The sequence below is a fragment of the Carlito syrichta genome, unplaced genomic scaffold, assembly GCF_000164805.1.
Source record: "Carlito syrichta isolate Samal-C Ts95f unplaced genomic scaffold, Tarsius_syrichta-2.0.1 Scaffold309858, whole genome shotgun sequence".
NCBI classification, from domain to species: domain Eukaryota; kingdom Metazoa; phylum Chordata; class Mammalia; order Primates; family Tarsiidae; genus Carlito; species Carlito syrichta.
Genome location: NW_007253954.1, coordinates 638627 through 661226, shown reverse-complemented (window position 1 = coordinate 661226; position 22600 = coordinate 638627). Strand labels below are relative to the sequence as shown.

At 39.9% G+C, this 22600-nt stretch overlaps 1 protein-coding gene across 3 annotated transcripts in view; it reads left to right on the top strand.

Moving 5' to 3' along the window:
- The window catches only part of DAAM1 (dishevelled associated activator of morphogenesis 1), a 181390-nt gene extending 159053 nt beyond the window's left edge, over positions 1–22337 (top strand). For all 3 annotated transcript variants that reach the window (XM_008068063.1, XM_008068062.1, XM_021717559.1), the window contains 9 exons: positions 1318–1402; positions 6527–6633; positions 7790–7878; positions 8693–8861; positions 12453–12560; positions 13956–14016; positions 16741–16872; positions 20511–20681; positions 21753–22337. In XM_008068063.1, the coding sequence (XP_008066254.1) occupies positions 1318–1402; positions 6527–6633; positions 7790–7878; positions 8693–8861; positions 12453–12560; positions 13956–14016; positions 16741–16872; positions 20511–20681; positions 21753–21962 (1132 nt within the window). In that variant the 3' untranslated portion in view covers positions 21963–22337. The remainder of the gene's footprint in view (positions 1–1317; positions 1403–6526; positions 6634–7789; positions 7879–8692; positions 8862–12452; positions 12561–13955; positions 14017–16740; positions 16873–20510; positions 20682–21752) is intronic.
- Positions 22338–22600: the final 263 nt, after the last annotated feature.

The window sequence follows — 22600 nt, the reverse complement described above, 5'->3', positions numbered from 1 at the left end:
ATAGATCAAGTAAGATTTTTTTTTTTTTTTGAGTTGCAGTCTCACTCTGCCACCCAGCTGGAGGGCAGTGGCATGCTCCCGGCCACCACAGCCTCAACCTGATGGGCTCAGGCAATCCTTCCACCTCAACCTTCCAAGTAGCTGGAACTACAGGCATACACCGCCATGCCCAGCTAATTTTTTGATTTATTGTAGAGATGAAGTCTCGCCAAGTTGCCCAGGCTGGTCCCGAACCTGCGGGCTCAGGCAGTCCTCTCACCTCAGCCTCCCAAAGTGCTGGGATTATAGGCGTGAGTCGCCGCGCCTGGTGGGAAGTAAGATTTTTAAAATAAGTCTAGTTCTAATGCTTACAAGTAGAGCAAAGAATGATTCTGTTGTCACAGCTAATAATGTGATTAAGATTTTTTTCCCTGGTTAACACTTGCTGTACCTAATAAAAACACATTTTTATAGGTGTGCTTTAATTTCGTGACTCATGTTTCACAGTCAACACATAATTCTGACCTAATCAAGACACACATTTTTAAATTAAATTAGTAAATCATTTAAGTTAATGGTAGACAGGAAAACAGAAAACAGACTTATGTTTTTGCTTACAATCTTCTCTATGAGGTAGTAACTAGATAAACAATATTTCTTAAAAGAGTTTGAGATTAGCAATCAAGAGGCTTGGGTTTGTGGTTATTTTCATTTCCATATTTGACCTTGGACAAATCACTTGGCTATTGTGAGCCTTAGTTTTTCCATTTACTAAAAAATAAATGATCATTACAGTTATTTTGAGAATCAAATGAAGTAATAGGTATATGTGAAAACCCCTTAACTATGAAGTTCTTATTCATTTTATTTTGCATATTAAGTGTTATACAACTTTTTAATAATATGTAGTTTCTAATCTTCTCAAAATCAATTTTTTACCTAACAGCAAACTTTAAACACTGCTGACATATAAACAGGTCAGGAATTTAGTTTTTTCTCACCTACAGTTAATGGATACTGTATGTAAAAGAAAACAATTGTGTATGGGTGTTTTCTCTATTTCTAATCCTCCAATCCCTTGCTTAAGAAAATTAAATAGAACATAGCAGCTTTGTTCTCTGCATCAGCAGAGCATTACAAAGCCCTGAAAGAATGTTGAAGCAGTTTCAAAATCCTATTTTTAGGTGCAATATTGTCAGGAAATAAGCTTTCACTGAGAGATTTTGAGGGAAAAAAGTATTTGGAAATCAGCTGCTGGAGCAGAATGAATAATATTGTGTTAAATTTTAATACTCAAGCCAATATTGTTAACAACAAAATAAAATATTCTTTCTCCAGGTTGAAATTATCCAATGATGAAATCAAACGGGCAATTCTAACCATGGATGAACAGGAAGATCTGCCCAAGGACATGTTGGAACAGGTGAGCTGCCAGACACATCTCAGAGTACAAGTGACAACCAAATTTCAACAGGGATTGGGATATTGAGAACATCGGTTGTTGATAATAATTTCCTCATATCTGAATAGAGGAGGTTGAACTAAGCTTCAGTGTGGCTCTATTAGGTAACTTTATAATCTTCTCTCATTTTTCCCCTTAATGATGGGTGAGAAGGAAGGTCACAAGTTTGTCAATGCCTGGAATCCACAATGCCAGATTTTGTCCCTCAAGCAGCATTATGCCTTAGTAAATCATATAAACCTACTAGCTTTAGGAGAAAGTCTGTTTCACAGGAACATCGAGAGTCTCACTAGGACTGCAAAATCACAAAGTGCACTATATAAACTTACTCATTATTAAATCCTAAATACAATTTGAGTTTTGGTCTCGTCTCACCAGTCTCACAACTTCAAAAGCCACTGTTAAACCCCCAGCGCCGCCATCTGTATCCAAATACACATGTGTGTCATAAGGTAGGGAGTATATTTCTTGGGGCTGAGTCTTGTCTCTGTACATTGTATGATACCCTATTGTGTCATAATTGCAGTCAGTTTGAATGCCATGACTAGCAGGTATGGAATTTATACACACGCAGTGCACATCTTTGTTCATGATATTTGGATGTAGTTTTATTACCCACAGCCAAGCATTCAGTCTAATGTGATGACCTGGTCTCTCTTCATGCAGTATTTCCATAGCATGTTTAGCCACTTTGATTATGTCATGTGTTGTTCAACAGCTTTGTTCAGTTGTCCCCCAGATAACAATGTTATTGAACTAACACATGTTCCAGGGATTATCACCTGTCTCTGCCCCCTGCCCCTTGATCTGTGCTTTGTGTTGGTGGTCTCAAAATTTTCTAAGGTTATTCCATCTTTCTGTCTCATTGTCCCTGGGATGAAATCATATTTTGAGTGATTTTGATCAAGAAGTCCATGTTTGTTAGAGCCAAGTCCACTTAAGGTCAACTGGGCACAAACAACCGTGATTCCAGGCTGAACTTGTGGTCTCATCTATAGGTGTGCATGGATCCAAGAGCAGAAAGAAAGGATATTCTGCACTGCTAACCCTGACCTGGGTGGTGAGGCTGTTCTGGGTGGAGTGCCTTCTCAATGGGTCTCACTGATGTCCTCAAAGATCTCAGACACAAAGCAGGGAGGAGTGATGTAGTGCCACCCCCTAAACAGCCAGAATTGTCCTAGATAAAAACCCTCACACTGGACAGTGGAAAAACTTCATGCTGTCCTTTAAAGACTTGATTTAATTATCAAAATAGCTATCAACTGTGTTCTCAAGTTTCTTAGGATGCTGTAGGTATGAATGGTTTAAAAGTATCCCTCAAACCTGAAATTAATTTTTAGAGCATTTTCCAACTCCTCTACACACCCTTCCCTCCCTCCTGTGTACCTGTCAAAATGGAGTCTTGTCCTGGAAGAGTGAGCCCAGCTCCTCCACCCCTCCCAAGTCACCGTGCACTCAAGTCACCTGCATCCAGCGTTGCTAACCCACAGTGAAGAACTTTGTATGAAGCCACTTTAGTCCTGCCTCAGCCCCTGTCGACAAGGTCATATGTTTAAAATTCCACAAGATCTGTTTACTGTGAAATTGCATCCAGCAAAATTCCTCCTTGAGGGAAGGATTTCAGAATCTTGCCAAAATGACTTACAGTGCAACTAGAATGTACTTCAAATAAATACAAAAAAGAAAACCAGTCTACTGAAGCAGAATCTGGCCAAGTCGGATATTTTTGACCTGGCCTCTCCTAATTCTGTATGTGTCTTGCTCTCTGATCATCTCCCATGCTCTTGGTTTCCCTCCTTCTTTTGCTGTTCATTCACTGTTGCCTTTTCCTCTATACAACACTCTCCCCACCCAAGTGTTGACACCAGCATCTCCTTACTCCTGTTTGGGATTTACCTTTAGGCCACAATCGTTCCATCTTTTCCTGCTGCTTGTAGTTCCTGAGCTCAGATCTCAGATGAGATCCATATACTGCTTTTTCTCAGAACACATAGCTTTCTCTTACTTTCCAGCGTTTGTCTAACTCTTCATCCTCTCTTAAAACCATCCACACACAGTCGTTACTCAACTCTTCTTTGAGGGGGCTGAGCTTTTACCATATGCCTCTTACTGTGCTCTTGTAGGTGACAAAAGAGACACAGTGACTGTGTTGTCCTGAACAGGGGCCAGTGGGCTCAGCAAAACCAGTTGAGGCAGAGCAGGGACTGCAAGTTGGTCAAAGGATCCCTGCCTGAGACTAGAACCAAGTTTCCGTGCCCAATAGTAAAAATTCAAACTGAGTTGTGGGGGAAGAGGACCCAAACCTTTTTTCCACTCTTTTCTCCTCGTTTCCCTCCTACTTTCCCACCCTACCTAGAGGAAGAACAAGAAGGTACACATCCTGTCCAGCATCACCATTGAACACGGGAAATGCCTAGAAATTGTCAGGCTACCAAACCTATGAACTTTTTGGCATCTACTTCCCTCTTTCCCCATCTTCCATCCCATTAGGAAAGAGAAGTGTTCCCTGCCTCTGCTGGTCAGGGCCCCACTCCTCTAGATCTGCAGCCTCACCCTCTTGGCTCTTAGTTTAATTCTCTGCCTTTAACGCATGCACCCCCTCCCCCACACACCCCCCCACACACACACCCCCCACATTCCCATACACACACATCCCTATGTACACACACACCCATACACATACCCACCACACACATCCACACACAACCCCTCCACACATACACACCCACATGCCCCTACACATATGCCCCTCTCAAGACCACATCTCCATTTAGCTCCTGTCCTCTCTCTCTATGACATAGCCTCAGTTCTTGACAGCTATCCACACTCACCTCCTGTCCACTCTTCTACAGTCCATCTTCACTCTGTCATCCTCTCCTCCCTAGAACTATTCTCACTGAGGCACTCACACTTTCCTTGTTGCCAGAGCAGGGGACATTTCTCAGTCTTCATCTTCCTTGGTATCTTGGTGGTATGTAGCACTCATGGTCACCTGCTATGTGCTGAAACGCTTCTTGCCCTTGGCCCTGTGATGCCCCAAGGCCTTGTCCCTTGATTCTTGTCCTCATCCCTTGGTTGCTGGTTCTCTCCAGCTCTGCTAGTTTTCTCTTATGGTTCCTCCTCCTCCTTGTCTCACTCATATCCATGGCTTCAGTCACCTACTTGTTAACCAATACCATGCGTTGTCTTCCTAAGGCTTCTTCCTAAGCAGATCTCCCTAGGGCTTCAGACCCTAGAAATCACTACTTGGTGTTCTTGGGAGTCTTTCAGATACTAAACTCATCTTCACCTCCCCACCCCAACTCCTGCCTTCTCTTCCTGGGTTCTCTGTTATATTCCTTGTGTGGTTGCTGCCTGAGTCAGAGCCCAGGCCTCAGCCTTATCTCTTCCTCCCACCACAATGCATCCATCAACAGGCCAGGCCAGTTTCATTTGTATGTCTCAAACAGCTCTAGAATCTGTTCACTATCACTATCCAGTCCAGGCCACTATCATCTGTTACCTGAATTACTGCACGAACTGTCTAATCAAGACCCCCTAACATTTTTCATGTCTTCTAATTCATTCTCCATTCTGTCAGCATAGTGATTTCTTTTTTTAAAAAAAAAAAAAGCAAACACACTCCCCTACACAAAATATTTAAGGTGTGTCTTAGTCTCCCCAAAATAAAGACTAAACTTGTAATAAGGACTAGTTACTCCTGGTCCTGCCTTGCCTTCCTTGCTCTCTCTTACTGTCGTCACCTGCATTAACGCTGTACTGCCCGTTTCAGACCCCGGCACACAATATGCTCTCTGCCTGGAACATATTTCCAACCTCACCATTTCCCTACAATTCCTCATGCTGCCTTCCCTATAATTCCAGTTCTCTTTCTCTGCTGGTGATACCCAAACTAGCTGCCTTTTCTATGGTCTGTCAGTTAAATTCAACAGACATTTGAAAACCTACTAAATGAGACCTGGTACGGTGTCTTACGCCTATAATCCCAGCACTTTGGGAGGCCAAGGTGAGAGGATTGCCTGAGCCCACGAGTTTGAGACCAGCCTGGACAACTTGGTGAGCCCTCATCTCTACAATAAATCAAAAAAATTAGCCGGACATGGTGGCACATGCCTTTAGTTCCAGCTTATTGGGAGGCTGAGGCAGAAGGATTGCCTGAGCCCAGTAGGTCAAGGCTGCAGTGGCCATGAGCATACCACTGCACTCCAGCCTGGGAAACAGAGTGAGACTCCAACTCAAAAAAACAAAAACAAAAAACCTACTAAATGGACCATTTAATTCCAGCGTCAGGTTCCAGAGAGAATCTCAAAGTCAGAGGGTCAATGTAATTTTTTTTTAAATTTCAAGGGCATTTGAGCTAGAAAACAACATATGTACACAGGCCTGTACATACACTTATACACATGTGTGCCTTGAAATCAGCATGTACAGAAGTGCTCTGTTTTTTTGTTGCTATTTATTCTGCATTCCATGCTCATTTATTTCTCCAACATAAAATATGGAATCAAAAACATCAAATCCCTCTGTGTTCCTCTCATCCAACTCTACATGGAGCAAAAAAGTAGATGGAATTAGATAAGCCAGAAAGATAGACAATTGGATGGAAAATAAAAATGAAATTATTCATTCCAGCATGATGTAATTAGGAAAAAACATAGAGCCAGAGTCAAGAGACCTAGGTTCTATGATAACTCATTTAATTTAATTTAATAATTAATAATTTAATAATTATGGGTGAGTGGCTTAATCTCACTGGACCTCAGTTACGTCATCTTCTAATGAGAGGATTGAATCTCTAAGGTCCTGCTAATTGTGCATACAAAGAGAGTTCCTGGTGGAGAATGTCCATCAATTTGATTTGAGAGGCAGTAGAAAACAGGTGCCAGGAATAAATCTTATGCTAGTCTAACTTCTGTAAAGTAAAAATGGAAACATGGAATCATTTCTGTTATATCTTAATCTGTGAACAGAGCTGATAAACAAAGTTTAAATTTCACCTTGGGACAAATTAACTGAAAGAGCAAAAAATTATTGCAAGGATTTCATTGATAAACCTCAGTTTTAATATTTTTGTGTACTTTTTAGCTCTTGAAATTTGTTCCTGAAAAAAGTGACATTGACCTGTTGGAAGAACATAAACATGAGCTGGATCGGATGGCCAAAGCTGATAGGTTCCTTTTTGAGATGAGCCGGTAAGTCTGAAGATGCTTAAAATGTAAAGACACCCTTTCCTTTTTTTAAGTTTCATGACTTAAATTTTCAATTCATGTTAAATTGTGTGGACCAATTAACCCGATTTAACGTGAAGGCTTTTTAGTTCTAAAATCTCATGTTTTAGTTGTGTAGAATTTGATTGTTCTGCTTATGTGAGTTATTGCCTATGGGAAAGCAAGGGTGTCGGGGTTTTGTTACAATTATTTCTATCTCTGTTTCTCTTTGGCCTAATCAAGCCATAACTTTTCTTGGTTCCAGTCAGTGTTATTCTCCTCACCATTTTTATTTCCAAGGATAGTGTTTCACACTTCTAGTTGTGTATGATCTCAAGGTTGTTGTAAAATAGAAAAAAAGAAATTGGACAGATTCTGACAGTTTCAACCTCGAGCCCACATGACTGATCAGCCAGGGCCTGGATGTGTCTGCATGTGTCTGCATGTGTCAAGTCATGACACATGCAGACATCATTAATCGATCATGGCGCTTTTCCCACAGAACCTTGGCAAGCTTTCTGAACCCTCCTCCAGAAAGCCCTGAAGCAGCCTTGGCTTCTTGATTGAGTCTGGCATGTGAGCTGAGTCTGCTTGCCATCCCAGGCCTAGCAAATTATGCATTAGAGAAGACCCAGTGGTCCTGAAATGCTGGGAGATGGGAGAGAGGAGGAGGTTGATGTAGAAAGTAGATGCTGAAGATGTTTTTACTTTGGAAAGTAAATATGGAAAGTTAAGAAACTTGGGAGAAGTATAGGAAACTGTCCTTTGTTTGCAGTAGGATGGAGAGGGCTTTACTTTTTATTCCTTTTTATATCATTTATGTTCAGAAAAGCTCCAGGGATCCTGAAGGAGGGGACGGGACTTTAGTCCACAGCAGCCAGCTCCCACTTTCTTTTAGTGGTTGCTTGATTCCATTGGAGCTAAGGATTCTATTGCAGTCGCCCAAATACCTCCTGGAGATCACACCGAAATGGGCTCTTCAGGCCAAGCTGGCCTTGTGTCCTGCACTCCTATCTGTATAAAGAACTGGTGTGTGTGTGTGTCATCAGGGAGGCCCTCTGGGGTACCTCCACCTCCATGTCCATTAAGTGAACCTAGACATATTAAATGAACATTAATTAGCCCATGCTTGCTTTTACAGAATTAATCATTATCAGCAAAGGTTGCAATCACTGTACTTCAAAAAGAAGTTTGCAGAGCGTGTGGCAGAAGTGAAACCCAAAGTGGAAGGTAAAGTCAAGCTGCCTAGGTTGGAAATGATGTTCATCATTAGTGCCCTTTTTTAAGTACAGTCCAAGTGCATTTAGTAAACAGGATCCCTTTGGTGATTCTTTTGCTTGACATCTTTTGGCGTTCCGATGGATAATTACTTAAGGTCAGCAAGGTGCCTGGGCCTGGCCTGGACTCTGGAGCTCACAGCACACCTCTGGGCTCCTGCAGGGTTGGGCTTCTGACTACACAGTTGTTGGTGAGTAATTAGTTTGACCACTATTGACATTAAATCTATAATTAGCTTTTCTATAACAGGGCCTTAGTAGACTTTTCAAAGGGAAGATTTGAGGCTGTTTACATGTTTTTACATGTTTGACATGTGGGCAGGGCCCCTGAGGAGCACAGCCCCAGAGTGTAGGCTGGAATCAGGAGTGTGCTCAAGCTCTGATCCCTCTTAGGACACCTGCAAGCTGTAGCATGTAACAAATATGACCAGACTTCTGTCAGTGGAATTGATCAGTAATCCTGTTGATCTGACTCACACCAGGCAAGTAGATGTTTGTAAAGAAATGCTGGAAATGGAATTGCTATTCTACGTATTCCTCTGTGTAAGACTGATGAGTCAGCCAAGGAAAAGACTGAGAAAGAACAGGATTTTGTAGCTGTCTGTGTTGTCATTAACAACTGTAGCTGGCTTTCTCTGTGCTCCCTGGTAGTCTAATAACTCAATCTTACATCTTCTTTATCTGTTATTAGGTGTATGGATTTAGGATGGGTATCTCTGAAAAGTCTTGATTATAATAGCTGTGTTTTTATGTGTTTTGTTTTGCAGCAATTCGTTCTGGCTCAGAAGAGGTGTTCAAGAGTAGTGCCCTCAAACAGTTGCTAGAGGTAGTTTTGGCATTTGGAAATTATATGAATAAAGGTCAAAGAGGGAATGCCTATGGATTCAAGATATCTAGTCTCAACAAGATTGCTGACACAAAATCCAGCATTGACAAGTAAGTATGGAGTATGGGATCTTCCAACATCTGGAGGATCAGGGCTTAGGTCTGTGCCCCACTGGTCCCCCTTGCCCTTCATAACACTGGTGTTTCTCAAAACTCTCTCCCTTCTCTGACAGTGACTGTTCTCTGTCCTCTTCCATAACCACAGGTATGTTCCTGTTGGACCCATTATCCTTAATCTGGTTTTGGTTCACAAGGACATCATCTATTCCAAGTATTTTTTTGGTTTTTCGTTTTTGGGATTTTTGGGGGGGGGGGGTTTGTGGTTGTTTTTTTCTTTTAGTCCTGCCTTTTGCAAACCTTTTTTAAAAAATTTCTTATAATATTCTCAAGAGAGGTCAGTAATCATAAATGTAGGACTTGATGAATTTTTACAAATTAAACACAGCTGTATAACCAGCACCCAGCTTAAGAAATAGAACATTATCAGTCCTTTGGAAGTCTCCTCATGACTCCTCCCCGTCACTGCTCCTCCATAGAGAACTATGTTCTATAGGAAAGAGGAAAACTGATAGTACTGCTAGAATGCGAAACTTGTTGGGCTTTTAGGTTATATTTTCCTTTATATATTGGAGCTAGCAGCTAATTTTTTTGTATTAAAAAATTACAATCTGTAAATGCATTTTGGCTATTGGTATTCAGCTCTTCATCCCAAGACTCATTAAAATGCTTTCCTAGAAAGTGTATAGCACTGCATTTTAGGTGAACAGCTTCTCATTAGAGACACAGAGATGTGAAACAACCCTTGTGTCATTAACAGGTAGGGTCATTAGGCGTATTAACTCTGGTTTCTCTGAGAGCTTTGTTTCTGTGAGGTTCTCACTGACTTCAAAGCAACTTGCACAATTGTATCTAAAATAAGCTCTGTACTCAAATTCTTTTGAAAAAAAAGATGGGCTGTTCACCCTAATTATTCCTAACTAATGAGACTTTCTACCATATATTTTCTATAGGGTTCATGAAGCATAGTGTTCTGGCAACCCTGAATTTAGCCTAGAAGAAATAAGCGATGTGTTAATTTGTTGTTTTTGCATCATGTAGAGAGAGATTAATGAAGAGCAGCTGTTATGTGATAGCCCTGCCACCTTATTTTCAACATAAGCACTTAATCCTTTTCAGAGCATTTTCACATTTGATTGTCACAACAGCCTGTGAAGTACACAGCCAAATGCTGTTGTCACCTGTTGTCAGATAAGAAACTAAGGCAAGGTCAAGTGGCTCATTCAGCTTGCCTGAGGTTACAGCAAGCAAGGCGTTTGGCCTCATAGGTATTTGACTCCTGCACCTTTGGTCCATCCACAGCTCTACTGCCAACAGATGGATCTCATTTGGAGGCTCACTTACTTGCATCTAAAGAGCAGTCACCTTTTTAAGGAGAGGAACCTCTTTGACTGCACATGCACACCAAAAGTGAATCGCCTACCCCCCAGCACTTACCATCTGCTTATTTGTTGAAGTTTCTACGAATTTATATAAAGTACAGGCCCTTTTCAAAAGAATAAATTAAAACTATTTCTGATTCCTTTTTTTCCACCTTTAATATTTGGTACTCAAATGTAGCATCTTCTGTGCTGAGCAGTGTGCCTTGCCTGCAATTAGTCACTTATTAGTGCTTTTCGGTATAATCCAGTCAGATGCATAGGTGGTGGGACAGTCAACAGGAGTAACAACCAGGGAATATCAGATGTGTGGCTGTTTAGTTGTTCATTCTTCAAGAATTTGTATTTAGTCAAATGAAGTGTTATTTGCATAGTAAATAAATGGGGGAATATCTGGCCAGGTTTTAAGCCTTTTTACAGTGAGAAAGGCACACATATCATTCAATAAATTAATTGAAATGTCTCAAAATGACAAAGCATTTCTCTTTGTAAAAATATATATAGCAACACTCTTTCTTAGGATGGTGGCTGGCATTTTGCTCCTTCCCTCCCCACCCCGTGCCCCTTGGTTGAGAGGCATATAGACAGACAGGTAGGTTCTGCGAACAGCAAAATTGAAATGGAAGGATACAGCTGCACATCTGGAAAATATGTGGCCAAAAGTATTGGCCACTGTTTTGCTTTGTTGGGCAATTGTTTTCTAATTATTGAGGGCAAGAAAAATAAAGGAAATCTTTAAAAAGATATGTATGAGCCAAATTACTCAGAAGTAGGATTGCATTGTCTCTGTAAACCACAAGGAGAACAAGAAATGGTTTCCATTGTGATGGAAAAGAAAATTGTTTGGCAACTCTGATTCATTTTGGTTACAGGTGGGTGAGAGTATTGTGATTTAACATCTTGAATGAGTAAACTGCCTAAATTATGGAAATGTTCCAAAATAAATGCATTTGTATACTCCTGATATGATCACTTCAGTAAATTAATAATTCTTGATCCTGGCTACCTGTCAGTATCACCAGGAAGTTCTTTAAAAACGCCCACACCTGTCTCCAACTCCTTCCAATTAAATGAATCTCTGGGGTTGACCCAGGCATCTGCAGTCCAGGTGATTACAATGTGCAGTGGACTCTGTGAAAATGGGACCAGAGGAATACAACTTTGCTTCATAGATACTGTTATCAGACGCCCATCTTTTCAGTCCAGGTCAGAGTTCAGCCCTGTGGTGACAGGAGAAGGGGTTGGCTTCGCCAACTGTTGTGCCGACTAAAGGGCACGCACTTCAGAGCTGAATGTTGCTAAATTAGGATGTGGATTCATGGCTGCAAGTATAGCACATGATGCCAGTTGTGGCCCACTGCCTGTTTCAGCCCTGAAAGAGGGAGCTTTCTAACTCTGACTGACTCTTTGAATGAAGCCTTAAATAAAAATAATCAATAATTGTCATCAGTGAGTTTGCCATTCTGTGTATTAAACTTGAAATAACTGCTCTCTTCAGTGGATTAAACATCCCTCACTCCCCACCCCACCCAGTCTTACTTGTTAGGAACCTGCAGGGCACACCCATTGGAGGGTGGATCTGCCTCAAAGGTAAACCTGAGCTTGTCCCTGTGGGCAGTTGTCCAGAGTCACTTTGCCCGGATTTTCAAGGATACTCTTTATAGGCCAAAAATGCAGTCCTTACCCCTTTTAAAAAATATATGCTTCTTTTGGACATATATGTATGCAGATTCTATGAAGGCGCTCCCATAATCCCTTTCTCTTGGGGACCTCTTTCCTTACAGGAACCTCCAATTTTTTTCTTTCTTTCTTTGAGACAGAGTCTTGCACTGTCATCAGGCTGGAATATAGTGACTGATCATAGCTCACTGTAGCCTCAGTCTCCTGGACTCAAGTGATCCTTCCTCCCCAGCCTCCTAAGTAGGCAGAACTACAGGCATGTGCCAGCTCATTTTTGTATTTTTTGTAGAGATGGAGTCTCTGTATGTGCCTAGTCTGGTCTCAAACTCCTGGCCTCAAGCAGATTCTCCTGATTCAGCCTCTCAAAGTGCTGGGATTACAAGTGTGAGCCACCATGCCCAGCCAGGAACCTCCAAAATTACAGTTAATGCAGAAATATAGCATTATTGTGGGTTCTACCATTTGAGCTTACAAATCATATGCAGATACTAACTATGTCTAATACTCTTCCTATCTTCAATTGTAGAAACATTACCCTTTTGCACTATCTCATCACTATTGTGGAAAACAAGTACCCCAGTGTTCTCAACCTAAATGAAGAATTGCAGGATATTCCTCAAGCTGCAAAAGTAAAGTGAGTACTCGCAGTGAATTGTTTCCATTTTTAAAATTACTCTGACTGTACATTAGTCATTGAGATGGTTCGTTAGCATTGCATGAAGTGGGTCCATCTGTTTGGTTTTCCCTGAACATTCTCTGAAATAAAGTTTGACTTGAGTCCAAGCCATTCAAATGTATTACAAGGTTTTGAATATATATTTGTTCTAGCTGTATTGGAGTACTACTGCCTGCAATTTTTAACTTTCATACTTTTAAAAGGCAGTTCTTTTAAATACAGGTAGGCGCACCCTTAGTTAAGATACACGGTTAAGCAAATAGAAGGCCTAATGTAAAGGCTTTGCTAATAATTGTCACATATGTACACATTCCCAGAAACCAAGGCAACCCTTTAATGGGAAGCAGTCTTTATGCAAATAGTGAAACTAAAAATAAAATGGAAAGTTGCCAAACTTTTACTACAAACTTCACACCACATTTCAGAGACTGGGGAACAAATTTTCTTGCTATTCTTCCTTCCCACTTTTGCCTTTAACAACAAAAAAAAACCAAAAACAAACATAAACTGCATCTTTTTGTAGCGAATTTGAAAAGTATACTGAGCAGGCTAACTGCTTCCCTCTGTGGAATCTGATAGATTATGCTATTTAAGGCATGAAAATAAAATGTTGAAGTAAATGAAGTATTGGTGAATTTCTTTATATGTTGTGAATTATCCATGAAAATTAAGTTTCATTTTCTAATGTTTAGAAGCCATGAAATAGAAAGCATTGGGTATGGGAGAAACCCAAGAATCTTTCTCTATTTAAGAAAAAAAAAGTGAAAACTAATTAATACAGTTTTAAGAACAGTCATTGTTGACTAAAACACATGCCATTATCTTGTAATATTCACGTTCCCAGAGCCTTGGTGAAAAGTGGTACAGTCATTATGAGGAGCAGCACAATGTGATGTGATTGTGGATAAACCAGCTTCTTTTACTTTTCAAAGGGAGCCGAGTATGGCAAGGGATTTATTTCTACATAGAGTAATTTGCTGAAGTGAGATTTTTGTGAGATTGAAACAAAAAATATTTTTGTACCGATGGGAGATATTTCTTTTCTTTTTTTTAAAGATTGGAAAATATAGTTTATTTAGAAAGTAAATTGGGGGAGGGCGGGAGATATTTCTATCCTGTTATTTTTAACCTATAAAATATACCTGCTGCCTGTGGAAAACAAGAAACATAATTTTATACCAAAATTCCATGAGTTTAAAATGTTGTCTTTCTGTGAGATCTTAACATGGAAGGGAATTTTAAGCAGTTAAAATAAACTAATATGTATTTTCAAGCATAAAATACTTAAACCAATCTTATATTTAATGCATGTAAGTCACATGTCAATTACTAAAATGTTTCTGTTTATAACAGCATGACTGAGCTGGACAAAGAAATAAGTACTTTGAGAAGTGGCTTGAAAGCAGTAGAGACGGTGAGTATTTGTTTCCTGTTCTAATTCCTAGTCTCTTCACTATCTCGGATACTGGTGATTCCCAGCAGATGAGCTGCTAGTTGCCTTGACATGCAGTATGCCCAGGCTAAACATTTATTGATTAAAAGAACAGCCACCACCAAGAAGCAAAAACAGCAGGAGTTGTGGGTGGGTCACTGCAGCAGTAGCTGGAAACTGGACCTAAGCGTGCCACCATTTACCTGTGAGGCAGGACTCATTAAGATGAATGGGCTGGGCTAGATGACCTTCAAGAACCCTCTCAGCTTCCATGTTCTGCTAATGTATGATGCTCACTGTCAGTAGAGCAATAGAACATCTCTGTTGTCTTTGAATTGGTCCTTTGGGACGTATTTACTGACCAGACCCTTGGGTGTGCAGCTAAGGGGTCAGGATGATCCAGAATCCTTGTCCCCCAGGTGCAGCCATGGTCAAGAGCAGCCAGTTCTCTCAACCTGGCCATATCCAGATGAGCACAGTGGTTGCAGAGATGCCTCCAAGAAGGGAGTGCAGGAGGGTGGTCTAGAGGCATGTGAAACAATTGACTGTACTGGAGGAAGCTTTTCTCTTGGAAAAGAAAAATTGTGAGCTATGGCTTAGAAGGAGGACAGGGTAAACTTAGGTACATAGGAGGGAGGCTGTCCTAGGCATAGAGACAGCCTGGATCCAGGCTTCAGAGGAAGGAAAGAGGGTCAGGCTGCCAGAGGCAGAGGAGTAGTCAGTGGGGATGAATCAGAACCATGTTGGCACAGTGCCATGCAGCTGCCAGGTAGATGGGGGCAGGGATGAGAACCCGCTGGCAGAGTGGCATCCCTGGCCACTTCACTCAGGTGAGCAGATGCACGTTGGGTTCGCGCTTAGTGAAGGAGACTGAGCCACAGACAGCTTGCAAAGGTGTCTCTTGTCAGTGTCTTTCAGATCATTTAGCAGTAATACCATGAGGATTCTCCTTTCTTTCTTGTTTTAATCACAAAACTATGCCACAGAAGGTAACTGAATTCATTTAAAGCATACCTCTAATAAAAATTAAATTAAGGTCACAGTGTCTAATTTTTTTCTGTTTGTTTTTAATAAATTAAGGAGCATGTGAGACTTCTCCCCCCTCCTTTTTGTTTTTTGTTTTTTTGGATGGGGGAGAGGGCAGTTTAAAAAAAGAGAGACATGAACTGAGTGAACTCTTTGTGCCCCAGCCCCAGTGGGTCCATGATCATTGTGATGGCCCTAAAGCCTGACCCCTGTATCTGAGCCAGTTTAGAGCTAGGCCTGGGAAGTCCCAGGGGAGTTTTGTGTTGTTGGTTTATTAAAGGATAGTTTTGCTGAAATCACTTCATCTCTGAGTCATATACTTTGCATCACACTCTTCATAGGAACCCTGGTACTTAAATTGTCAAGATGTAACAGAAAACAGTAGGAGGCAGAGCTGGGCCTGTCCACATATTCAGGTGTCCTAATTGTACTTTGTACAAATTGACTATATTGTTTGAAGGTATCAGAGACAGAATTCTTGTGAAATTATCCACTCATAAGACACTTTAAAATGTCCTTCCCATCCCCACCTACACTCACTCACTTTCCAGGCCAAAGTACTAGAATCATGGCAGTTTCTTCCAGACAGAGCCAGCTCCATAACTGATAAGCATTTTCGCTTCTGACATTTCATTTGAGTCTCATGGTGATGTGGATATTGCCCTTCTTTTAAAAATGAAGAAGCTGAGGCCCAGAGCAACTTGCCATGGATAAGAACCACTTGGTGATAGAACTCAGTCAGATTTCATGGCTTGTGACCTCTGCTTGTTAATATTTCTGCCAAACCAGATGCAGAAGAAAATAAGGGCCATCCTGTTTTAAGTCAGCTGGTTCACACAACCTAGTTATTACCCAGCCTCTGGAGTCAGGCAGACCTGAGTTCCAATTCTGGGCCTATCACTGATCTTGGTACCCTAGGTAAATAATTTAATCCCCTAAACCTTAATATACATATGTGTCTGTACAATGGGAATAATGATGCCTCACTCATAAAGGTGTCATGGGCATTAAGTAAGAATGTTCATCTGGCAATGGTTGAAATTGATTACTGAAATTTGATTTGAATTGTCAGTGTGTTCATCACTATGGTAATGGGGAATATGGGTAATTAGAAGAGACTGATTCTTCTACCTTCTTTTGCCTGTTGACAAAAACCAAATAGTATGGACAAGAAGGAAAAAGTGGTGACAATTACGATGCCAGATGCTACAGTCAGAATTCTACTGACCCAGATCCCACATTTTAGGAAGTAAATAGATTTGGCAGAGAGGGAAAGAAGAAAATCAAGGCACCAGAATTCTGAGCATAAAATATGGACAAAGCCTCTTGTTTTCACTCACCAACCCCTTGAATCCAGTTTGTATCCATTATTTGTGTAACTTCTATTAATTTTGTCTAAATGCAAATCTGTGTACTTCCTAAAGCCAGAATGGAAATCACACTGAACAAGTACTCAGATGGTTGGTTAAATTTCTGTGTGCAAATATGCTTGCCTACATGAACATGGCTTTGGCATGGTGGGAGGAGGGGCAAGCAGAACTGGAGTACCACAAAGTGTATTAGAGCAAGTTTTGATGTGTCTGCCATTCTGATATAATAAACATCAGGCACAGGGCGTACAAGACAAGGTGTGTCTGTATTTGAAGATTGTGTTGACATTATTCATCCCCTGTGTTGAAGGAACTGGAATATCAGAAGTCTCAGCCCCCACAGCCGGGAGATAAGTTTGTGTCCGTTGTCAGCCAGTTCATCACAGTAGCCAGCTTCAGCTTCTCTGACGTTGAAGATCTTCTAGCAGAAGCTAAGGACCTGGTAAATTTCCCCCTTTGTATACTGAGCGTTGTTTGACAGAGCTGGGTTTTAATTTGGTACTTTCAGATACTATACTGTATGGGAAACAGCAGGAATGGGATTTAAACATCATGGCACAGGAAATAAAGTAGTAGATAATTATTTTCCACATTCCATTGTTCAATATAACATAGGTGTATTTTCATTTCCAAGATTGTAATTAATTGAAACACACTGTTTTCGTCTAACTCTGTTGCCTTTAGCTTAGCAAGACCTTGAAGGCTCTGCATGGTATAAAACCAGCAGATGCTTTGACAGTTTTCTCTTGGTTAATATTGGATTGAAGCAGTTATCTCTGGGACCCAGAAAAGCGTAGATGATTAAAACCAAGGGCCAGATAAGATGTGCAATTAGGGGTGTTGAAGGCTGTGTGTCGAAATTCCTCTATATAATGTGTTCATCTGAAATAGAGCCCAAGGAGGACAGGATAACACCTGTTTGAATCTTTAGCAGAACTTGTTAGAGAAAATGCATTTTAATTCACAGTCTCACTGCAAGAAGTGGTTTTTTTTGTAAGACTTTTTTTTAATGATTTTTGCTATTTCAAAATTTTATTTTCCCATAGAAGAAAAGTTTTTGGTGGCTAATAACCAAGATCTTTTAACTCCTGCTCCCAGACCCCTTCTTTCTGTCTTTTCCTAAATGCATACACATGCCTATATAATACAAACACATTCTCTCATTTTCTCCCCACTTCTCATTATTTATAAGTGATATTAAACCCCTAGCCCACCCCATTAATTCTTCTACCCCACCCATATCTCAGTTGCCACAGTACTCTTGCTTTTACTTGAGTCTGTTTATTGAAATTTGAGTAAATGGATGTCATTTTTCTGTGGTCACCTGTTCAGGTATAGGAATGGATGATTGTTTATGTAAGTGTCCATCCACCCCAGCTAAAGTTCAGAAGTAGACTATATTAACATACGTTAGCTAATCTCAATGTTAAGCTTCCTCTCGACCTTATTAAATAAATTGCAGTAGATTTTTTTAAATGCCTGCTGTTAGAAGTCTAACCTCTGATATCCCACGATGGAAATCAGTCAACTGTTGTCAGCAACCATCATTCAAACCTTCACAGTGAAGGCCTCCATCCATTTATGTGTTATGTATGCCTCACCTCTTTGGAGTATGTGCTTTGTAGAGAAAGAGACTTCCCCCACCCTGCTAACCCAACTGAGCAATGTATCACCTAGTTCATCAAGGGACTCAAATGACAGCAACTTGGATGGACTTAGAGTCTGTAATACTGAGTGATCTATCACAGAAACAAAGAACTGAGTATCACATGTTCTCACTCATAAGTGGACCTTGGACAATTATCATAATACTATATAGAAAAGGGTTGTCAGTAGTGGGAAATTGCTGGGGGTGGGGGATGAAGATTGGCAGTAGTGAAATTCTGCTGGGGTTGGGGTGGTACATACCTCATCAATAAGGGTACCTGCATAATGAACATTTGAATACTTAACTCTGAATTGTACCCCATATCTTTAAAATTAAAAATTTTTTTAAAAATTAGCTGAATAGTTGATTTTTTAAAATTTAAACTACTTAAACATACAAAGAGACAAAGCTTACTTTTTTTTTCTTTTAGTGTGGGAACTTTAATCTGGGTCTAGTTTTCTTTAGATTTCTAATACTAAAATATACATCACTAGAATTCCTAAATAAAAAGATCATTTGGGATGGCTTGAAACACATGAACTTGAATGTTTTAGAAACTCAGTTGTAGACTGTACTGCTAGTTCCTATCAGAACTTTTAGAAATTTGCTTGTAAAACCATGGAGCAAGCTAGAACTCTATGTGGCATGTGAAGAATGTCATGCTTTTCCCCAAAGAGCCTTGTTATCTAATAGAATATTCCAAATAACTCAAACATGAGAACAACTCCTCAGTGAAGAGAGAAATGATAAAAAGAACATTTTATTATAAATTTAAAAATATGAAATATTAATGATGAAATGTCATCTGTAAGTGCATATATACCAGTCAAAAATTGCCTTATTTCAGAATAAATATTGAAAATATTTTCTTTAAGGGAGATGGTATTACTGAAGTATCAGGAGAACTTAACAATATAGTTAAGGCAAATAATGCAAGGAAAATAAAATCAACTGGAAACTCTTGGCTTGCAGGGGCTGCATAAACAGCATAAATATTAAGAAAATGAAAATAAGTTTTTTGTTTTTTTTTTTTTTGAGCTGGGATCTCACTCTGTCGCCCTGACTGGAGTGCAGTGGCCACTCCCGGCCACCGCAGCCTCAACCTGCTGGGCTCCAGTGATCCTTCTGCCTCAGCCTTCCAAGTAGCTGGAACTACAGGCGTGCGCTACCACGCCTGGTTGATTTTTTGATTTATTGTAGAGATGAGGTCTTGCTGCCCAGGCAGGTCTCGAACCCCAGGCTCAGGCAATTCACTCACCTCGGCCTCCCAAAGCACGGGATTACAGTGAGACTCTAACTCAAAAATAATAATAATTCTAAGACTGTTGAAAGCATACTATCTCCAGCTATGAAGATAACCCCTGGAAGAACTAAAAACAGACAGTTAAAACTAAAAAAGAGACTGGGTATACTATTGTTATTATACACATATATTTTTATTTAATTTTTAAAAATTCTTTCTTAGTATTTGCATTTTGGCAATTTAAAAAGATTGGCATTAGGGTACAGTGGCACCTGCCTGTAATCCCAGCTACTCAGGAGGCTGAGGAAGGAGGATTGCTTGAGCCCAGGAGCTTGTATCTAACCAAGACAACATAACATTGTGAACCCCTGTCTCTTTTTTTTTAAAGGCATTGGCAAGGATTCTAAAACAAAGGGCTTGAAATAAGATTGTATTTTCAGTCATACATTTTGGGTTGCATTAAAGATTCCATACCAGTTGCCATTTTCTAATTGAGGTCCAAAAAAATAACCCCACAATACCAGCATTATTTATGGTTAGGAAAAGCAGCTAAGATGCACTGCCTCCCATTTGCTTTCTATATTAACCATATGGCACCAATAAATGATATTAAACTACTTCAAAGGAAAGTTAAAAGTACAAGTTTTCTTACCCCTGCTGAGTTAGCTATTAGTTTTATGTCTTGGGTGCTTTGCCCTACGATATTTTCATTTCTTGTTTTTACTACTAGTTAATAAAATGTTACAAGAGGTCATCATAGATGGTAAGTTCAAATGAGGTGGAGAGAAATAAACGGTTTCAAAAGTGGAGAAGTTTTTACTTTAGAAATGATTAATAGACATGTTCAGCAGCTGGAGATAAATATAGGCTCACTAAAATCCATCAAGTTATATTTGACTCAGCCGGGTGCAGTGGCATGTTCCTGTAGTCCCAACTACTCAGGAGGCTGAGGCAAGAGGATCGTGTGAGCTCAAGGCTGTAGTAAGCTATGATTGCACCTGTGAATAGCCACTGTACTGCTACCTGAGCAACATAGCAGAACCCATCTCATTTTTTTAAAAAAAGTTACATTTAGCTCAATTTGAACTTTAGTCCTTCTAAAGATATTTATATTTGATCATAGAATTCTCTTGGAACGCTGGGCTTTTTAAAAATCTTGGGGTTTTTTTTGTTTGTTTTTTTCCCCCAGTTTACTAAAGCAGTGAAGCACTTTGGAGAAGAGGCTGGCAAAATACAGCCAGATGAGTTCTTTGGCATTTTTGACCAGTTTCTTCAAGCTGTGTCAGAAGCTAAACAAGAGAATGAAAATATGAGAAGGAAGAAGGAGGAAGAAGAGCGTCGAGCTCGCATGGAAGCTCAGGTAAAAGGATGGTTAATTGGCCAGTTCCACTCCTGGAAGTTGTATGGCTGCATCCCAACCAAGGAGTTTTTAGATAGCGCTTCTACCTACTGGCATGGGCTTCAGTGTACTCTCTAGAATGCTGTGGGAATTCAAATAGGCATCAAGTTTATCTTGGGCAATTTGATAGTATATACTCAAAGCCTCAAAAAGTATATCCACATCCTTTAATCTGGAATTCCATTTCTTAGAAAGTATTTTAAAGAAATTATCATAAGTTTGCACGGGCAGCATTCTTTATAATAGTCCCAAACTGGAAACAACCTAGATGTTTACCAATAGGGCATTGGTTCTAGATGATGGAATAGCTACAGAATGTAATAGTCATGAAATTCTTAAAAGACGTCTCTTCAAAGAAGATTTAATGATGAAGTGATTTTGTCTCGTTTGTTTTTTAAAATAATTGTTAACACATATAGCAAATATTAGTGGTGGGATAAACTCCCCAAAATTTCACAATGGTTATCTCTTGGTAGTAGAGTTAAAGATTTTTTGTTTTCCTTTTCTTTTATCTAAATATTCTAAATTTTCTACGACTATATATATTGTTTAACTTTTAATAACAGTGACTCGTGTGTGACAGGGTCCAGGCATCCACAGTAGATACAGGCTAAGACTTCAAAGTAAGGAAAGTGCCTAATTCCCATTTGCTTTATTCTCTATACTGTAATGAAACCAACATTTAGGTCTGTTTAATAGTGATAACTTTCTTTTTCCATTATGGAAACACACATTGCCTCAATTGCTCTCATTTTAACTAGAATACCATGAGGTGTACCCAGCACCTAGGTGCTGAGGGTCTAACCGCAAGGGAGTGGTAATTTTTTTTGCATTGTTCATAGCTTCCACAGTGGATACCTTATGTCCAGTGCCCCTTTCTTGTGACATTCCATAGGATTAGCAGCTGTAGATGAGCATAGTGTGGTATGACTGAAACGTTAGTGTATTTCACAGAATTCATCTTCAACAAAAACAAAATGTAATATTTTGACCCTTCTCTAAGAATCTAAGAGGTTATTTTTCTATTTGCAGCTCAAAGAACAACGGGAACGGGAACGTAAAATGAGAAAAGCAAAAGAGAATAGTGAAGAAAGCGGAGAGTTTGATGACCTCGTTTCAGCTTTACGCTCAGGAGAAGTATTTGACAAAGACCTTTCTAAATTGAAACGAAATCGCAAGCGCATCACCAACCAGATGACGGACAGTAGCCGAGAGAGACCAGTCACAAAACTTAATTTCTAATTTTTCATGAATTCATTTTTTTTTAGAAAGCTCATTAGCAGCCCTTTGAAGTGACTAGAACGTTCATTATACTGCCTTGCAATCCAAACAGTGGCAATTTCTTCCTTCATCTGTGAGTGAATGTGTATGTATGTAAATGTATGTGTGTGTATATATATTAAAAAGTGTATATAGAAGTCTGAGTGTTGTCTGGAGACCTATATGTATGGTTAAAAAATTTATGCTAATGTATGTGCTCAGAAACCCTTCATGTATGCATTCACATTGAGTGTGGTCATTTTCTTTCCCTGAACACCACGACTATTCAGAAGCACAATACTATCTCCTGAAAGAGATGACAGAGACATTCCCTAGAGTAAAAAAAAAAGAAAAGAAAGCTTGCAAGATATTTTGTGGTTTCCAAACTTGGTATACCTTGAAATTATTTTCATTGGTGGAACTGGAGTTGGGAAAAATATAAATTTAATTTCTTTATTTTTTTGCCTGGGCATAGTGGCTCATGCCTGTAATCCCAGCACTTTGGGAGGCTGAGGCGGGAGGATTGCTTGAGCCCAGGAGCTCAAAACCCATCTGGGTAACATAGTGAGACCTCCTCTCCACAAAAAATAAAATATTAGCTGGGCATAGTGGCATGCACA